The 18,312-nt window shown below is 40.8% G+C and overlaps 1 protein-coding gene across 5 annotated transcripts in view; it reads right to left on the reverse strand.

The window, feature by feature from the left end:
- Positions 1-9,366: 9,366 nt before the first annotated feature.
- The window catches only part of Amph (amphiphysin), a 230,741-nt gene continuing 221,795 nt past the window's right edge, over positions 9,367-18,312 (reverse strand). For all 5 annotated transcript variants that reach the window (XM_087591429.1, XM_087591428.1, XM_087591431.1 and 2 more), the window contains 1 exon segment: positions 9,367-10,554. In XM_087591429.1, the coding sequence (XP_087447555.1) occupies positions 10,447-10,554 (108 nt within the window). In that variant the 3' untranslated portion in view covers positions 9,367-10,446.

Consider the following 18,312-nt stretch of genomic DNA (forward strand, 5'->3'; position numbering starts at 1 on the left):
ATAGATGTATGTCTTCTGCCTTTCCTGGTAATTGTACAGGCCTTATATTGACAGAACTGAATCCCCACCATGATAGAATTGTAACAACTGCAGGCTATAGCAAATGTGTTAATTTCCTATTCTATTTCAGCCTGTATGAGATGCTACCTAACAATGATACAGAAATTAGTTTATTTATCATGAATTATTATAATTATTGCATTCTCCAAGGTTTTATGACCTGTAAATAGTTGTCAGATCTCCCTGCATTATGTTTTAGGCATAGTGAGGTCATTAATGTCCATGGCTAGCTCCTGGGACCACGTACTCAGGATTAAGAGCACTCATCACGGAGTCTGAAATATCACAGACATTTAGTATGCATGTGCAGGAGGGATGTCATCAGAATATACTTTAGGATTATATTAGGAGATTATTATAAGGGTTTCAAGGAAGCTAAATTGTGTGTTATCACCAAAGGAGATTAAAAGAAACTAGCATTAACAGACCTTTAACATTGCCAACCAGGGATAGGTCATGGATAGGGACAGTGACTCTAAAACCATTACTGACCTAGAAGACTGAATCAGGAGTTAATAGTGGCTAATCGGTTTTTTGTTTGTTTGTTTGTTTGTTTTTTGGTTTTTGGTTTTTGGTTTTTGGTTTTTGATTTTTTTTGTTTGTTTGGTTTTTTTTTTTTGCTTTTCTAAAGATTTTATTTATTTTATCATTTTATGTGAGTACACTGATGCTGTCTTCAGACACACCAGAAGAGGGCATCAGACCCCATTATAGATGGTTATGAGCCATCATATGTTTGCTGGGAATTGAACTCAGGACCTCTGGAAAGAGCAGCCAGTGCTCTTAGCTGCTAAGCCATGTATTCTAAAATATTCTCTGCGTAGCTTATTTCCTGCAGGTCATAAGCCCAGTCTTTTTATTTTACATATAATTCAATCCAGGTTTCCTTTTGATTATCCTATGAATCAGCATATCATGACCTCAGTCCCCTAATTCTTAGGAGACAGCAAGCACACATTTTCTTTTAACATTGCGAAAGAATTTAGAGAGCTGCCTGCAGGTTAAGCACAGGTGGTGAGCTAGGTGGGTGGGATCCTGTCCTAAAATGACCATTTTTACCACACCTGGGTCTAACTTTGCTGTGTTCCAGGCTGACCTTGAACTCAGGAATCTGCCTGCCTTATTAATGCAGCTGCCTTTGTTCCTTTAGATTCACGAAGCCCCTCATATATTTATATTGTGTCCTTATTCTTTGCGTAGTTGAGGAATTATATATTTTTGAACTCATGTTTTTAGACTCCTTTCCCACAGCCTTAAGGGCTGTCCTGAAGGTCCTAGTACATACAAAGTTTTGCTGAGAGATTAGCCACACCTTTGCCCAGATTATCATGTAGTCATTAACATTAACAGAGAGGACATTCCAGTAAAATGTGTAATATGGACATAATGTGAAATATGCATTTTATTATACAAACGAGCCTTAGGCCCAGGCAGCCATCAACACTCTTGGAGGGGGACATCCACTGGCCCTGTCACAGAGGCAGGAATCATGTCATTTTTTCTCCACCAAGGCCATGCTAGACCTGGCAAGAAAGCCATCAGTTATGATCAAACCCGGCCTCAGGTCCATGGCTGCCATACTACACAGTCAGTCTGAGGGGGTCATCTGGAAAGCGCCGCTGAAGTATGATCCATATACAGTGCACTGGGCAGAGGGACTTCTCAAGATGGAGCTTCCCGAAGGGCACCGTTAGAGAGCCTGACTGAGAGCCTACAACTGTGAACAGAATAGCTTTGAAGAAGGCAGAATGTCCAGTCAAGCCAAGTGCTGTCATTTCGAGGAGTGTGTCCTTGGGACGGTCACTGTCGTGGGCAATAATAACTCTTCCCCACGTGTCCCTACCACGCTGTGCTGGGAACTGCAACAACATATTGGTATAGATAGGTTAGCTTTAAGGACCATTTAAACTTTTATAATGTTCTAATTTTAATAATAAAAATTCTTCAAGAGAGATAAAAACTGCACTTGACAGGTGAGAGAATTGGAATGTAAGAAGCATTACCTGCTTCAGATCACTTTAGACACAAAGAAGCTGGGACTAAACCAGTCCAGGAAGTTCCCAAGAAGAAGCCACTGTCATTTAACATACAAGGAACTTTGTGTAGACAAATTTCTATCCTAGACTAGACAGTGTAAGGGAATAATGTGAAGAACATTTCTGAAGCTAGAAAACAACACTCAGATGTCACTAAAGCATGCAGGGTGTCCTCAGATCAGTTAGTCGATTATCGGGGCTGAAAAACATGGTAGGCATTTCCCCCAACACGGCAATAGTTAAGGGCACTTTTTGAAAAATTAATTCTTGATGCATAAAATGATAATGAACACCCTTTAGGACATAGTTAGCCATTTCCTAGGAAGAATAGAGAAGGTATCACTTGTTCCATTTTTTTTTTTCTGATGGAATTCTGGCTTAGAAAAATGAAGGAAGTCATATATGTCATACAGCTCTCAGGGAGTACACTAGGATTTGAGAAGGGGGCTGGAGAGATGACTCTATTCTAAAGTCACTTGCCATATGTGTGAGGTCCACAGTTTACATCCCCAGCACCCCAGTGAAGCTGGGTGCAGCATGTATTGTATCCAGAACTCCAATGCTGACACGGCAAGAGCGGAGGCAGAGACGGAATCTCCCGAAGTGTACGTAAGAGGAACAACAAAGGGACTTTGTCTCAAAAACACTCAAGGTTGTCATTAACTTACTGCACACTGTGGCAAGCATGTGTCTACAGTCACACAAACATATGCAAGCATACAAACAACACACACACACACACACACACACACACACACACACACACACACACACCAAATTTTAAAATTAAAAACAAATAAAAAGAAGTTGAAAAAAACCACTTAGTCCACTGCCTGTGCCATGAGTAAACTACTTGGCTGAGTCAAATTAATTATCTTTGCTAGAATGCCACATTTCAAACAAGAAAACATGATGGTGATCTACTTTTGCTAACTGTTGAACTGTGTGCTTCCTGCTTGTAAGATAGTTTGTTCTATTTTTTCCACTGATTTCTGGCGCCCCCTGCTGGCCATGGCAGGCATAGCAACACACTGTGTTGCCATATTAAGGTTCCAGAAAATGGCAAGTTCTAACAGCAGTCCTCATTTAGGACTGGAAAAGGCTGAGAAGCAACACAGGCCCTAATCCTCCCGTGGTGCATACCCTGGGCTTAGTTAGGACAGTCCCTTTTGCAATCTCTGCTTTCAAAACTTCAAAAGTGAGAGAAATGGCTGTTGTTTGCTTCCTTCCAGATTTAGCATTTTGTGACTCTGCTTTTAATAGATGGTCCATACACTGAGGGAAAAAAGGGTGCGTTAAGTTGAAAAAGGGAAGAGTTATCATTTTAATTTTGATTCAGCAAAGTGGGTATTGTTTTTATTCTCTTGATTAGACAAAAAGTAGGATTGTTAAGAAAACTATATGGGATGTAGAGTGTTAGCTGCCTGGTCACTGCTTAAGGTGGGCAATCCCAGCAGACTTGATTTAGACCAATAGAATGGCAATGCTCAAAACTCCCAAGGAAAGATCAGACTCTTGAGCTTGCAGTTGTAACTCGAATGCTTGTGGACATACTTGGACCCACCATGAATATACACGGAAACAACTAGAACACACCAGAGAAGCCGAGGCATGCTGATCCTTACTGGTGTTTGATTCTAGCTACCTAGACACTGAATGAGAAGATCCCTCAAGTAAAAGTGTGGAACTGGTTTGGAGTACTCAGAATGGGTCGTCTGTTGGCATCGTCTCATGGGGATTCAACCTTGTTTACCATTTTAAACATTTTAATGATTGAGTTTTACCTGTACCTGGATGGCATGGAGGTTGCCTATGATTTGAGTAAGGTCTTGTCTTCTAAAAGCAAGCTCGTAACCATTCTCTTGTGTTCTATGACTGAGCTATGAAAGGCTCTGGTCAGGCTTTTACCATTCTCTCGTGTTCATATTACTGAGATATGAAAGACTCTGGTCAGTGGCCAAATCCAGTGCCCTACATTGTCATTGTCACCATTCCATGTTATTTCAATCACCTCAAGAAAAGAGAAGTGAGACAGATCCCCAAGATGAGTGCCCAGGGGTCAGAGCCACCTAAGTGCTCTTTGACAGATATTGGACACAGATTTTCCCTGAGAAAGGAAAAAGTCATGTTTTCTACAACCACCGAAGCAAAGGAACAATTCCTTTCACCCTGGTCTCAGTCTGTGAGCTGAGTCCACTCTCCATGGCTGAGAATTATGGGTTGTGTAAGTCTCAAGGCTTAATGACCAGACATGTTGGGCCACACCTGAGGGTCCAGCTACTTGGGAGGCTGAGATAGGAGATGTCAACTCCAAGGCCTGCCTGGCTTTGAAACTGAGTTTACGTCAATCATCTGCTGCTTAAGATTCCCACAAATAAAAATAATTTTTAAAAAAGTGGCTAGGCTGGGCAATATCTCAGTGGTCACGTGTTGCCTAGCATGCCGGATTTCAATCCCAATTACTGAAAAAGAATAAAATTTTTTAAAATATAAGGTTTGGATTCCGTTATCCAGAAATGTCATTGGTATCTTGTGGAGTTACTGGTATTGCTTTAGGTTATAGATCTCCTGTTTTTTTTTCATCATATTTCTGAATGATGCTGTGCTGTCATTACTAATCCATGCCAGTAATATAGCATAATTTTACTTATCGGTTAACTGCTGTCCTTGTTGTCTCTTCTCCATTCCTATATCTTCCTGTGCACCCACTGTAATACATTTGATATATGTCCTTAAATCCTGTCAGCTGTGGAAATGGTGAGTGCTTTGTAAGTCATGTATTTTCCCTCCATGAGCAGCACACTCTTCCCACTGACTGGATGCCTAGTTCAGTTCTCCAATCTGCTTCTCTTGCTCCACAGCTGGCCCTGCTGGGTATTCATGCAGCTTCCCAGGGTTACGGTCTTGGCTGTCACTCTGCTTGCTATGATGTGACTGTCATGGGCCTCCTTACAGAAGGTCAGCACTTACTGGGAACTCTGTCCTAGGGTTGCTGGTTAGGAAGAACACACACATGTGTAAACACACACGCACACACACACACACACACACATACACACACGTACTTACACAAAGTACTGAGAGTACTTTTCTTGGTAGAAATTTTAATATTTCCTGGTATAAGTGGGATCTCATTGTTTAGCAGAATGTGTTCTGGTGATTAGGATTCTGGTATGTGCACTTATTGTTTCTAACAAATGTCTGGCTGTTTATGTCCCTAACGTATAGGACAAAAGGAAGTGCCATAGCAGAGCGTTAGAGGAGACAGTCCTCTGAGGGTACACATAGCCTGGTACTGCTGTTTATTGGTTAAATGACTTGCTTAATTTTCCTGTTTGCGAGGCGTGATATTAATGAGAACATAGTTTTGTGTAGATCCAGTGATTTCGAACTCAGGTTTTAGAGTCTGGCAAAAACAAACATCATATTCATTATTCATGTTAATTAATGAAAATAAGTACATAAACAAATCTAAGCAAGGGGCCCTAGAAATAAACTATTGCAAGGATAATTATCCTTTGTGAGTTTCGGACATAAGAAAACATAAAGCCACTCTGCCATCTGCATGCTTTACTAAATAAACATTTAACCGGACCTTTGCATTTGTTCTGGCTATACATGTGATATGCTTTGGAGTCTTATTTAAAATAAAACTGCATTGTGACAAGAGTAGTTGATATTTCCTTTATTTTTGATCTCAGAGATCCTGGAGTGCTGTACTTGGGATGCCTCTGCACTTTTGGGCACGAGTTGGTTGGTGCTGTGCCTCCTTTTCCCTCACACATAAACACCAGGTAGATGGAGAATATGAAGGTGGGGTGAGACTATATCTCTTAGTGTGGAGAATAGAAGGCTGAGAGTACTCATGCACACTCTATAAAGAGTAAGCAATCTGAAGGGGTGACAGCGCAGGATTGCACAGGTGAGAGCCTGTTAATTCAGAGGGAGACAGAAGCTGTGCTCTGAGGTGGTAGGGGAAGAGTACAGGCAAACAGAAAAGGGGACATTTGGCATTCTAGGAGAGGTTGTAGCAGAGCGAGCAAAGATAGAGTGTGTGCTGGTTTAGTAGTACAGGGTGGGGCAGTGGGGAGACTCATATGAGCAAAACCACAGGGACATGCTAGTAAAGATGGGAACCTTTGAGGGCCAAGCAATGTTACTGTGATTCCAGTGACATACAGTATCCAGAAACACGCATTGCTGTCACTGGTAGAAGAAGCAATGGCAGGAAGGGGTGCTGATGTGCTAGCATTGGTGTTGTGCATATAAATGAGTTGAGGAGAGGGGCGAGCTGGGAAGGCAGGAACAGCAAAATCACCTCTGGCTAGGGGGGCATGCATGCCCACAGGACTCAGTAATAGACACCAGAACGCAGGATGGTAAGACATTTGGAGGGAAGAGACAACAGTGGTTGTGTGTTCTTGGGAAATGGAGCACAAAGGAAACTCCAAATTCAGCAAGTCCAGGATTGGGGCTTGTGCTTGGTACCAGGGGAAAGCCTTGTAGAATCATTCTCCAAAAGTCATAGGAATTCACACTGAGAAGGAGATTGACAACTGTTTAATGAACATGCAGATGTGTGGACTTGGAAGCAACAACAGGACCCTCTCCAGGGACAGTCCTCGGACAGCAGAAATACAAATGGAAGGACATTGCTATCTCCCTCCTTAGCGCTCTACTCCCAGTTCCCTCAGAAAGAAGGAAAACAAGCACAGAAAGCAAGGAAAAAAACCCAGCGAAGGACGAAAGCAAAGGGAATTTGTATCCTGGAATCTTAGGGAGAGTGTGAAAATGATGGATCGTGTTTCCGTATGCGGTAGAAATCACATGGTTACTAATGGGGAACACGTGGCAATGTGAAAGTTCTATAATATTTACTGATAGGAGGAGAAGATAGAAAAGAGTCATCTTGTGGGTAAGTGTTTAAGGACAAGGTCCTCTCACAGAGGGTTTATAGTGCTTTGTGATGTTCAAGGATGCATTTCTCAAGAGCTAAATACATACACACCCGTAAGTGCTGCAGGGAGGCAAAATCAAGCTTACAACTACATGTGGCCTTCAAGTATCAGACAACCTGAGTGTTTGACCTGAGATCGTAAGGGTCATGGGACTATTTGGATTTTAGGAAACTAATACAAAGTTTGTTTCCTTTGAAAAGCTTTAGGGTCTTTCTTTCAGTTTGCATAGACTTAAGAATTGTATCACAATTATCTTTTAAACTGTAAAAGTCATTACACAGTCTTGAGAAATTATAACTAATGACTCACAAACTATTTGGGGAGACTATTCTGAATGTTTGGTGCTTTTGAATCAGTTCAACCCCCTTGCTGTGTGCTAGGATACAGAGAACTGGTAGTCTCAGCCAAATTAGTTTCAGCCTAATATTTTAGGTTAAGAAAAATCTCAAATAATGACTGAGCCAGGAAAAAGAGTGTCTCTAAGCTGAACAAAACTACATGGTTCTCCGTTGTCTTTGCCAAGAGACTGCCACTGTCTTCTTCGTGAAGTTTCTAAATGTCTGTTTACTTGAGGTTCAGGAAGAGGTTCCATTCTGGGAAGACAATAGCTACTATGACATGTAGAACAGTATGATGCACCCCATACCAAGTTATGGCACATAGTGATTATAAGAGTTTTTTCTCAGCTCTATTTAAAATTTTAGTTGAGCTTTTCAGAAAAGACTAGTAGAGTTCTAGGATGGTCATTCTGTTGACTGGTGTATTTCTATAGCTTCAAGGTGTGCAGTCATGCCTTTGTGTGGAATAAAGCATTGGCCCTTAGTCACCATCAAATTCTTCATTTCTCATGTGCTTGGAATTTCCCCAAGGTCAGGTGTTTTCTTTATTGGAGCATCTGAATGGAATGCAGAATCATGATAAGTTCTCTCTAATGACCCATTCATGGCTTCTATATGATTTTAAAGAGCATCAGAACAACGAGTCTTCATACTCTATCTGACAGATGCCATCATCATGGGCTTCTTGTTGACTTCAAAGCCTCCCTAGCTTTGACAGAAAAAAAAATCTTGTTCATAATGGGAAAGCAGAATAGTGCGTGGGGCTTTTGCTATGCAAGGTCATAGTCTACCCTGAGTCATCTGATTCTTGTATTTAGTATTTCAAAACCAAAGAAGTATCTTAAAAATAGGACTAAGTGATTAAAAGCATGATGTCCTGGATGAATTTAGTAGGTCACTGAAGTACATTTGTCTAGGAAGCTCAGGCCAAAATTCACTTGAGCCACATCCTGTCTGTCTTACCGATAGGTCCTGTGACAGCCACTATGAGGAGGATCCCAGTGGGATTTCAGAGTAACTTCTCCTGGAGATGTGGCAATTAGCTTTGCACAGTTTAGGTACACCTTATTATTAAAATCATTTGCGCGGCTGGGATGCAGATACATTGTCTAGCATTGGCAAGGGTCAGAGTTTAATACCAAACACTGCAAACAACAACAAAACCAAAGGCCCTGATTGGTTCCGTCACTTTTCAACAGTCCATATGCTTTCCTGTTGGGAATGAGGTTCTTTTTAAGGGTCACCTCGCTGCACTTTGCTTAGTTCCCTGGCATGCTGCTGGACAGTGGTATTTTATTTTCTTCCAGGAGACTATCATTCATAATGACTAAGCCTTCTTTTAAATTAGCCCTTGGGGAAACAGTGGTCAACAATAGAAATTTCCCTATTGCCACTTAAGAAACCTAAAACCCAGTGATTCGTCAGGAGAATTTGAAACACAAATAAGAAATGCATTCACATATAGTCTTGATCTGCATACACGGTATCACCGTACACAGAGCTATACTAGTAGACATTTCTCAAGATGAGGCATGCTTGTATGATACGTTCTCCTCTCACTACAATGGCTCTACAGATTGGCTTTTCTCTCCAGTCAGAGCTCCTTCTTTATGTACTTACAAACATAAAAATGCCAGAAAGAAAAGTGACTAAAAATGAAGCTGCCATGAGGCTGATTATGCATCATATGGTTGCCAGTGATTCATAGACTGAGTGTCCACAGCCAGCAATAGAAGGAGGTCTCCCCATAGCTGTTATTTGCGCTCTAGTAATTGCTGGTTCCCAGGAAGCACCAGTAACCAGCAATGACTGGGATGGAGGGGTGGGGAAGTGAGGCAGGGCCACGGAGCACAACCCAGAGGTGGAGCAAGCACACATCTGCACAAATAACAACTCAGGCATAAATTGCTCCAAAGTAACTTGTCCCACTGGAACAAGATTTCAAGAAGAAAATAACCACTCTTGAAAAAGTACTTGTAACTTGGAGATTACCAAAGATTTATTTGGAATGACACAGCACTGAGAACACAACTGTTACAGATGGTTTGTGGTACAGCATACATCACCTCGTTCATTTTAGAATGATCTGTGAAGATGAGTTGCATAAATAGAATGTGGAAGTATATAGGAGCTTTTGTAAATAGGTTCTTTAGCCCCCTCATCCAGCCAATCATATAAAGGCAGAAATGATGACTGCATAGTTGCTGGTCCATGGATTTACTGGACTGAGCAGCTGGGCAGCTATACAACCAGGCCCTGCTCTCTCCAAAGGGGCAGCAGCGTAGACACTGTATCTGTTATATCATCCTGAAAACTGCACACAACACACACAGACACTGTCAACTAACTGTTTTGGCAATGGGATGAGTGGTTTTGCCTCAAGGCAAAACTGCAGCTGTAATGTCCACGAATAAGAGCAATGCGTGTATCAATGACGAAGGCGAAGAGCTACAGTGGAAAGGGAAGGAATCAGCTATGTATATGTAGCCATCTGCATACACATAGGTCCAGCAGGCATGGGAACTAGCTTGTGCGACTGTGTGTCCGTATAGATGTATATAGAGGTGATTGGAAAAGACTGTTAAGAACGTTTGCAGCTGTTCAGTTTTAATCGCAGTAAACTTGAAAGGAAAAGAGAGCACGTGCTCACTCACATCGGGCAAGGGAGTAAGATAATGTCTTACTACAGGATAACTCATCACATCTGCAGGGCAATCACTCAACACCACACACTTGATACAAAGAAGTCAAAGTCTGGTCTGGAGAAAGCTACTTTAGATTTGGTGGGAGGGGAATCAAGTACCAGTGTCCATGGTTAGACAAAGCACAAACAGACCTCTACTGAACACAGGGAACAGAGTAAGGACTCTTTCCTTATTTTGTTTTTTTCCCCTCTTACAGCTTTTGCATACATGCTCTATTGATCGGTCTTCTCAAGCCTCATCTGGCACCTGTCTGTCAGTCATTAAGAGTGTAGTAGCAAAAGTGAACTCCTCTGAATTTCATGAAGGTTTAAAAACCCAGTCACATGACCCTTTTACAACATCTGCAGCCCTACTCCAGGCGTCGTGTGAAGTTCTCTGGAAAGAGGCCTTTGTATGTGGCCAGGTCTCTGTACTGAAGCCAGTCTGACTCCTTCACCCCCACCAACCAGCCTGCATCCTGCAAGACAAAAACAGTGTTTCAGAGTCAGGCAAATGTCAGAGTACACAGAGCTAAGAACTTACACAATAACCCATTCTGCTAGTACTGTGACCTCAGGATGCCACACTACTATAAAACACTGTAAATTTTGGTCATTTAAACATTATTTTTAAAGAGAAATAATTTGAGTCATGTATTATCATACATACTTAACTGAAGGTAAATTTTAACATTCTAATTTTCTATATGGCCTATTTAATTAGCATTATCTGAGTTATAAGTTGTTAAGGAAAAGAGATTTTACATGAAAATATGGTAAGCAAAGAATCCAACCATCTTGTGGTTCACAATGGACTAAGGAGTGAGAGAATGATTCTTGCTGGCAGGGAGGGTTAAACACCTTAAGTTGTTAAGTTAGAAAATAATGCTGACATGGCCACCAAATGTCTGGTGCTATTTTCTTATAGGAAAGCACTGCCCCAGAGCTCACACCACATATCCCCAATAAACACTAAGTAGAAGGCTCCCCACTACTGAATGCTGGACAAGTGTTGCTGACACTGCTGTTGCTGCTCTTGCTGATATCTGATGTTTCTCGTCCATGTGGATTACAGGGATGGTTGAGGCTGTGGGGTTCTTGCTGGAGACACATGTTCTTTCTAAATGAGCTTTGTTTTTTCATAGGTTCTGCCATTTAGCCATAGAAAGGCCAGAGAACTGGGTGACTCTGATGGCCACCTACAGAATGGGAGACTACTGCAATAACTGAGAATTACAAGCTGCTCTTTGCCCTCTGGAGGGGGTAACATGCACAGGCATGTACTACATGGAAAACAGTGAGAAATGACTATCTTTATTATGTTAACCAACGCAGGAAAGGCAGACACTTACAAAGAGGGATGATCAGATTTAATCTGAACCAGTCCTCCATGAAACTCAAGTACATCTGAAAAAAAAGAGGTCTCAAAAATTAAAGAAAAGGCTGGATGTATCCCCTTTGATATCATCAGACACTATAAACTGATGATTCTTAAAAAGACAAGAAATATGAGCACTTAGACAGGCCAATTTTGGAGAGACAGAAAAAAAACCTCACAAAAATAGTCAAGGAAAAATCGCCCTAATAAACTGACTGATAATAGTCTGGCTGATGAGGAAAGGTGCCGTCCTTCAAATTACGATATCACCTATGTGAAGGACAGTTATATCTACATGAAGGACAGATAAGTAAACAATCCCCAAGCCTCTAGTGTGCACAGGAAAGGTCAGTTCCCCTCCCACAGGATTCTATTTGGAGTGAGTCAAAATCTAATGAGACCAAATAGAGCGAGGCATTTTTAAATCATTTCAACGGAGAACAAAAGATAAGAAGCGATATCCACAAAGCCATAATGAAGATATATTCTAACACATTACTCTGAAATACAACTTTAACTGGAAAGTGGAGGATATTAGGCGATATAAATCTTTAGCTAAGGAAAATTAAATTTGAACTGCTTAAAATATGTGGTAGAGAAGAATTTCCACTTTTGAATATGGTGGAACAGTATGTACTGGATAAATGCCTCTGCCTAGAATAAGCACTCAGACAACCATGCGTGTGTATGTGCATAAATGAATCTATACATTGGCAACTGTTTGTGGTGAAATATGATTATAAAATATAGTCTATATAAAGTGAATGGATATAAATCAGGTGCAGAGCTAGCTGAAGGCACCAAGACAAAAAGCAAATAGAATATTTAACCCTTGAATGTAGGGAATCACTGTGGGTGAGAAGAGGCTAATACAGCTTTTCCCCAAGGATTGTCCTCACTCTTGTATGCTGCAGGAGCATAGAATTTGAAGACACAAGAGCAGCTATATACTAGTGGATAGGAAAGTTCTGGAAAGAGGAATCCCCCAAGTATACAGAGGCACTTTCCTTAAATCCTAGGCTGCACCTATAAATGATACTTCAAGAACTAGGGGAGAAACAATAGTAAAATATCTGAGAACAGCAAGAGAGTTCCAGCCCTGCCAGTAAAGGGGGAGTTTGGAGTTTATATCTGAGTGGGGCTGGAGAAGCGACTCAGCGGTTAAGAGTGGGAACACGAGTGAGCACCAGAGTTCGGCTCCAAGCATTTGAGTGGCTCTTAGAACCCACATCAGATGGCCCACGACCACCTGTAATTCAGGCCAGGACATTTGACACCCAGCTCACATCCCCACACAGCCACATATGCATACATGAAGCTTAAAAGAAAAATAAATATTAAAAATAATGCAAACCAAGTTAGGAGAATCGGCAAAACTACACTATAGGCTTTCTATAGACAACTCCCCTAAAAACACTTTATGGTTTAGAGGTAGAAATATCACCCTAGGAAAAAGAACTTATGAAAAGTCTGCAGACAAATATTCTAAGAAAATGCAGAACAAACAATCTTCCACAAATTTAGTGTAATAAGTTAGTAATTTAAGTGCCTGTTGGGGGGCTGGGGATTTAGCTCAGTGGTAGAGCGCTTGCCTAGCAAGCACAAGGCCCTGGGTTCGGTCCCCAGCTCCGAAAAAAAAAAAAAAAAAAAAAAAAAAAAAAAAAAAAAAAAAAAAAAAAAAACTTTTAAAAATTTAAGTGCCTGTTGGAACAAAGCTAAATAACCTTTAGATATAGAAAACAGACTCTAGCTCCCTACAGTGTAGTGTTCATTCACTGTATTCAGTATAAATAGAAATGTTACCAGACCCAAGGGCAATATTAGTAAACTATGTCCTATGGACAAAAGGCAATGGACAGGAATATGCCCTTAAGTCCTACATATGTCCAAATATTTGGAATCCATTAGAAATACTGAGTCAGCTAGAAGTACTGAATCCTTTAGTTAGAAATACTGAATCAGCCTCGGATCCTGGCCCGCAGCAGCTCTCTGCTCCCAAACCCCGTGGGAGAGAGACCTCACCGCCTGGTCAGGTGGGCACTCCTGAGGCTGCAGAGCAGAAGAGACCACCAACACTGCACAACCCTGCCCACATCCCTGGCCCAAGAGGAAACTGTATAAGGCCTCTGGGTTCCCGTAGAGGAGGGCCCAAGAGCAGCAGGACCGCTGGGTCTGAGACACCACCAGAACCTGAAGTGATCTACCGAATAAACAGTTCTCTGCACCCAAATCCCGTGGGAGGGAGAGCTAAACCTTCAGAGAGGCAGGCACGCTTGGGAAACCAGAAGAGACTGCACTCTGCACACATCTCTGATGCCACAGGAAAACACCAAACGCCATCTGGAACCCTGGTGCACGGAAGCTCCCAGAAAGGGCGGCGCAGATCTTCCTGGTTGCTGCCACCGTAGAGAGCTCATAAGCAACACGCCACCAGCAAACTTGAGCCTCGGGTCCACAGGTAAGACCAACTTTTCTGCTGCAAGAAAGCTGCCTGGTGAACTGCAGACACAGGCCCACAGGAACAGCTGAAGACCTGTAGATAGGAAAAACTACACGCCCAAAAGCAGAACACTCTGTCCCCATAACTGGCTGAAAGAAAACAGGAAAACAGGTCTACAGCACTCCTGACACACAGGCTTACAGGAAAGTCTAGCCACTGTCAGAAATAGCAGAACAAAGTAACACTAGAGATAATCTGATGGCGAGAGGCAAGCGCAGGAACCCAAGCAACAGAAACCAAGACTACATGGCATCATCGGAGCCCAATTCTCCCAACAAAACAAACACGGAATATCCAAATACACCAGAAAAGCAAGACCTAGATTTAAAATCATATTTGATCATGATGCTGGAGGACTTCAAGAAAGACGTAAAAAACTCCCTTAGAGAAACACAGGAAAACATTAATAAACAAGTAGAAGCCTACAGAGAGGAATCGCAAAAATCCCTGAAAGAATTCCAGGAAAACATAAATAAACAAGTAGAAGCACATAGAGAGGAGTCACAAAAATCCCTGAAAGAATTCCAGGAAAACACAATCAAACAGTTGAAGGAATTAAAAATGGAAATAGAAGCAATCAAGAAAGAACACATGGAAACAACCCTGGATATAGAAAACTGAAAGAAGAGACAAGGAGCTGTAGATACGAGCTTCACCAACCGAATATACGAGATGGAAGAGAGAATCTCAGGAGCAGAAGATTCCATAGAAATCATCGACTCAACTGTCAAAGAAAATGTAAAGTGGAAAAAGCTACCGGTCCAAAACATACAGGAAATCCAGGACTCAATGAGAAGATCAAACCTAAGGATAATAGGTATAGAAGAGAGTGAAGACTCCCAGCTCAAAGGACCAGTAAATATCTTCAACAAAATCATAGAAGAAAACTTCCCTAACCTAAAAAAAGAGATACCCATAGGCATACCAGAAGCCTACAGAACTCCAAATAGATTGGACCAGAAAAGAAACACCTCCCGTCACATAATTGTCAAAACACCAAACGCACAAAATAAAGAAAGAATATTAAAAGCAGTAAGGGAAAAATGTCAAGTAACATATAAAGGAAGACCTATCAGAATCACACCAGACTTTTCGCCAGAAACTATGAAGGCCAGAAGATCCTGGACAGATGTCATACAGACCCTAAGAGAACACAAATGCCAGCCCAGGTTACTGTATCCAGCAAAACTCTCAATTAACAAAGATGGAGAAACCAAGATATTCCACGACAAAATCAAATTTACACAATATCTTTCTACAAATGCAGCACTACAAAGGATAATAAATGGTAAAGCACAACATAAGGAGGCAAGCTATACCCTAGAAGAAGCAAGAAACTAATCGTCTTGGCAACAAAACAAAGAGAAGAAAAGCACACAAACATAAACTCATATCCAAATATGAATATAACAGGAAGCAATAATCACTATTCCTTAATATCTCTCAACATCAATGGCCTCAACTCCCCAATAAAAAGACATAGATTAACAAACTGGATACACAACGAGGACCCTGCATTCTGCTGCCTACAGGCAACACACCTCAGAGACAAAGACAGACACTACTTCAGAGTGAAAGGCTGGAAAACAACTTTCCAAGCAAATGGTCTGAAGAAGCAAGCTGGAGTAGCCATTCTAATATCAAATAAAATCAATTTTCAACTAAAATTCATCAAAAAAGATAAAGAAGGAAACTTCATATTCATCAAAGGAAAAATCCACCAAGATGAACTCTCAATCCTAAATATCTATGCCTCAAATACAAGGGCACCTACATACGTAAAAGAAACCTTACTAAAGCTCAAAACACACATTGCACCTCACACAATAATAGTAGGAGACTTCAACACCCCACTCTCATCAATGGACAGATCATGGAAACAGAAATTAAACAGAGACGTAGCCAGACTAAGAGAAGTCATGAGCCAAATGGACTTAACAGATATTTAAAAAACATTCTATCCAAAAACAAAAGGATATACCTTCTTCTCAGCTCCTCATGGTACTTTCTCCAAAACTGACCATATGATTGTCAAAAAAAGGGCCTCAACAGGTACCAAAAGATAGAAATAATCCCATGCATGCTATTGGATCACCACGGCCTAAAACTCGTCTTCAATAACAATAAGGGAAGAATGCCCACATATATGTGGAAATTGAACAATGCTATACTCAATGATAACCTGGTCAAGGAAGAAATAAAGAAATTAAAGACTTTTTAGAATTTAATGAAAATGAAGGTACAACATACCAAAACTTATGGGACACAATGAAAGCTGTGCTAAGAGGAAAACTCATACCTCTGAGTGCCTGCAAAAAGAAATAGATAAGAGCTTATGTCAGCAGCTTGACAGCACACCTAACAGCTCTAGAACAAAACGAAGCAAATACACCCAGGAGGAGTAGAAGGCAGGAAATAATCAAACTCAGAGCTGAAATCAACCAAGTAGAAACAAAAAGGCCCATAGAAAGAATCAACAGAACCAAAAGTTGGTTCTTTGAGAAAATCTACAAGATAGATAAACACTTAGCCAGAGTAACGAGAGGACCCAAAGAGTGTGTCCAAATTAACAAAATCAGAAATGAAAAGGGAGACATAACTACAGATTCAGAGGAAAATCAAAAAAAATCATCAGATCTTACTATAAAAGCCTATATTCAACAAACCTTGAAAATCTGCAGGAAATGGACAATTTCCTAGACAGATTCCAGGTAACGAAGTTAAATCAGGAACAGATAAACCAGTTAAACAACCCCATAACTCCTAAGGAAATAGAAGCAGTCATTAAAGGTCTCCCAAACAAAAAGAGCCCAGGTCCAGACGGGTTTAGTGCAGAATTCTATCAGATCTTCATAGAAGACCTTGTACCAATATTATCCAAACTATTCCACAAAATTGAAACAGATGGAGAATTGCCGAACTCCTTCTATGAAGCCACAATTACTTTTATACCTAAACCACACAAAGACCCAACAAAGAAAGAGAACTTCAGACCAATTTCCCTTATGAATATCGATGCAAAAATACTCAATAAAATTCTGGCAAACCGAATCCAAGAGCACATCAAAACAAATATCCACCATGATCAAGTAGGCTTCATCCCAGGCATGCAGGGATGGTTGAATATACGGAAAACCATCAACGTGATCCATTATATAAACAAACTGAAAGAACAAAACCACATGATCATTTCATTAGATGCTGAGAAAGCATTTGACAAAATTCAACACCCCTTCATGATAAAAGTCTTGGAAAGAATAGGAATTCAAGGCCCATACCTAAACATAGTAAAAGCCATATACAGCAAACCACCTGCTAACATTAAACTAAATGGAGAGAAACTTGAAGCAATCCCACTAAAATCAGGGACTAGACAAGGCTGCCCACTCTCTCCCTACTTATTCAATATAGTTCTTGAAGTTCAAGCCAGAGCAATCAGACAACAAAAGGAGGTCAAGGGGATACAGATCGGAAAAGAAGAGTCAAAATATCACTATTTGCAGATGATATGATAGTATATTTAAGTGATCCCAAAAGACCCACCAGAGAACTACTAAAGCAGATAAACAACTTCAGGAAACTGACTGGGTATAAAATTAACTCAAATAAATCAGTAGCCTTCCTCTACACAAAAGAGAAACAAGCCGAGAAAGAAATTAGGGAAACGACATCCTTCATACTAGATCCAAATAATATAAAGTACCTCGGTGTGACTTTAACCAAGCAAGTAAAAGATCTGTTCAATAAGAACTTCAAGACTCTGAAGAAAGAAATTGAAGAAGACCTCAGAAGATGGAAAGATCTCCCATGCTCATGGATTGGCAGGATTAATAAAGTAAAAATGGCCATTTTACCAAAAGTAATCTACAGATTCAATGCAATCCCCATCAAAATACCAATTCAATTCTTCAAAGAGTTAGACAGAACAATTTGCAAATTCATCTGGAATAACAAAAAACCCAGGATAGCTAAAACTATCCTCAACAGTAAAAGGACTTCAGGGGGAATCACTATCCCTGAACTCAAGCAGTATTACAGAGCAATAGTGATAAAAACTGCATGGTATTGGTACATAGACAGACAGATAGACAATGGAACAGAATTGAAGACCCAGAATTGAACCCACACACCTATGGGCACTTGATTTTTGACAAAGGAGCCAAAACCATCCAATGGAAAAAAGATAGCATTTTCAGCAAATGGTGCTGGTTCAACTGGAGGTCAACATGTAGAAGAATGCAGATCGATCCATGCTTATCACCCTGTACAAAGCTTAAGGCCAAGTGGATCAAGGACCTCCACATCAAACCAGATACACTCAAACTAATAGAAGAAAAACTAGGGAAGCATCTGGAACAC

This window comes from Rattus norvegicus, chromosome 17 (genome assembly GCF_021556685.1).
Source record: "Rattus norvegicus strain SHRSP/BbbUtx chromosome 17, alternate assembly SHRSP_T2T, whole genome shotgun sequence".
Classification (NCBI taxonomy): domain Eukaryota; kingdom Metazoa; phylum Chordata; class Mammalia; order Rodentia; family Muridae; genus Rattus; species Rattus norvegicus.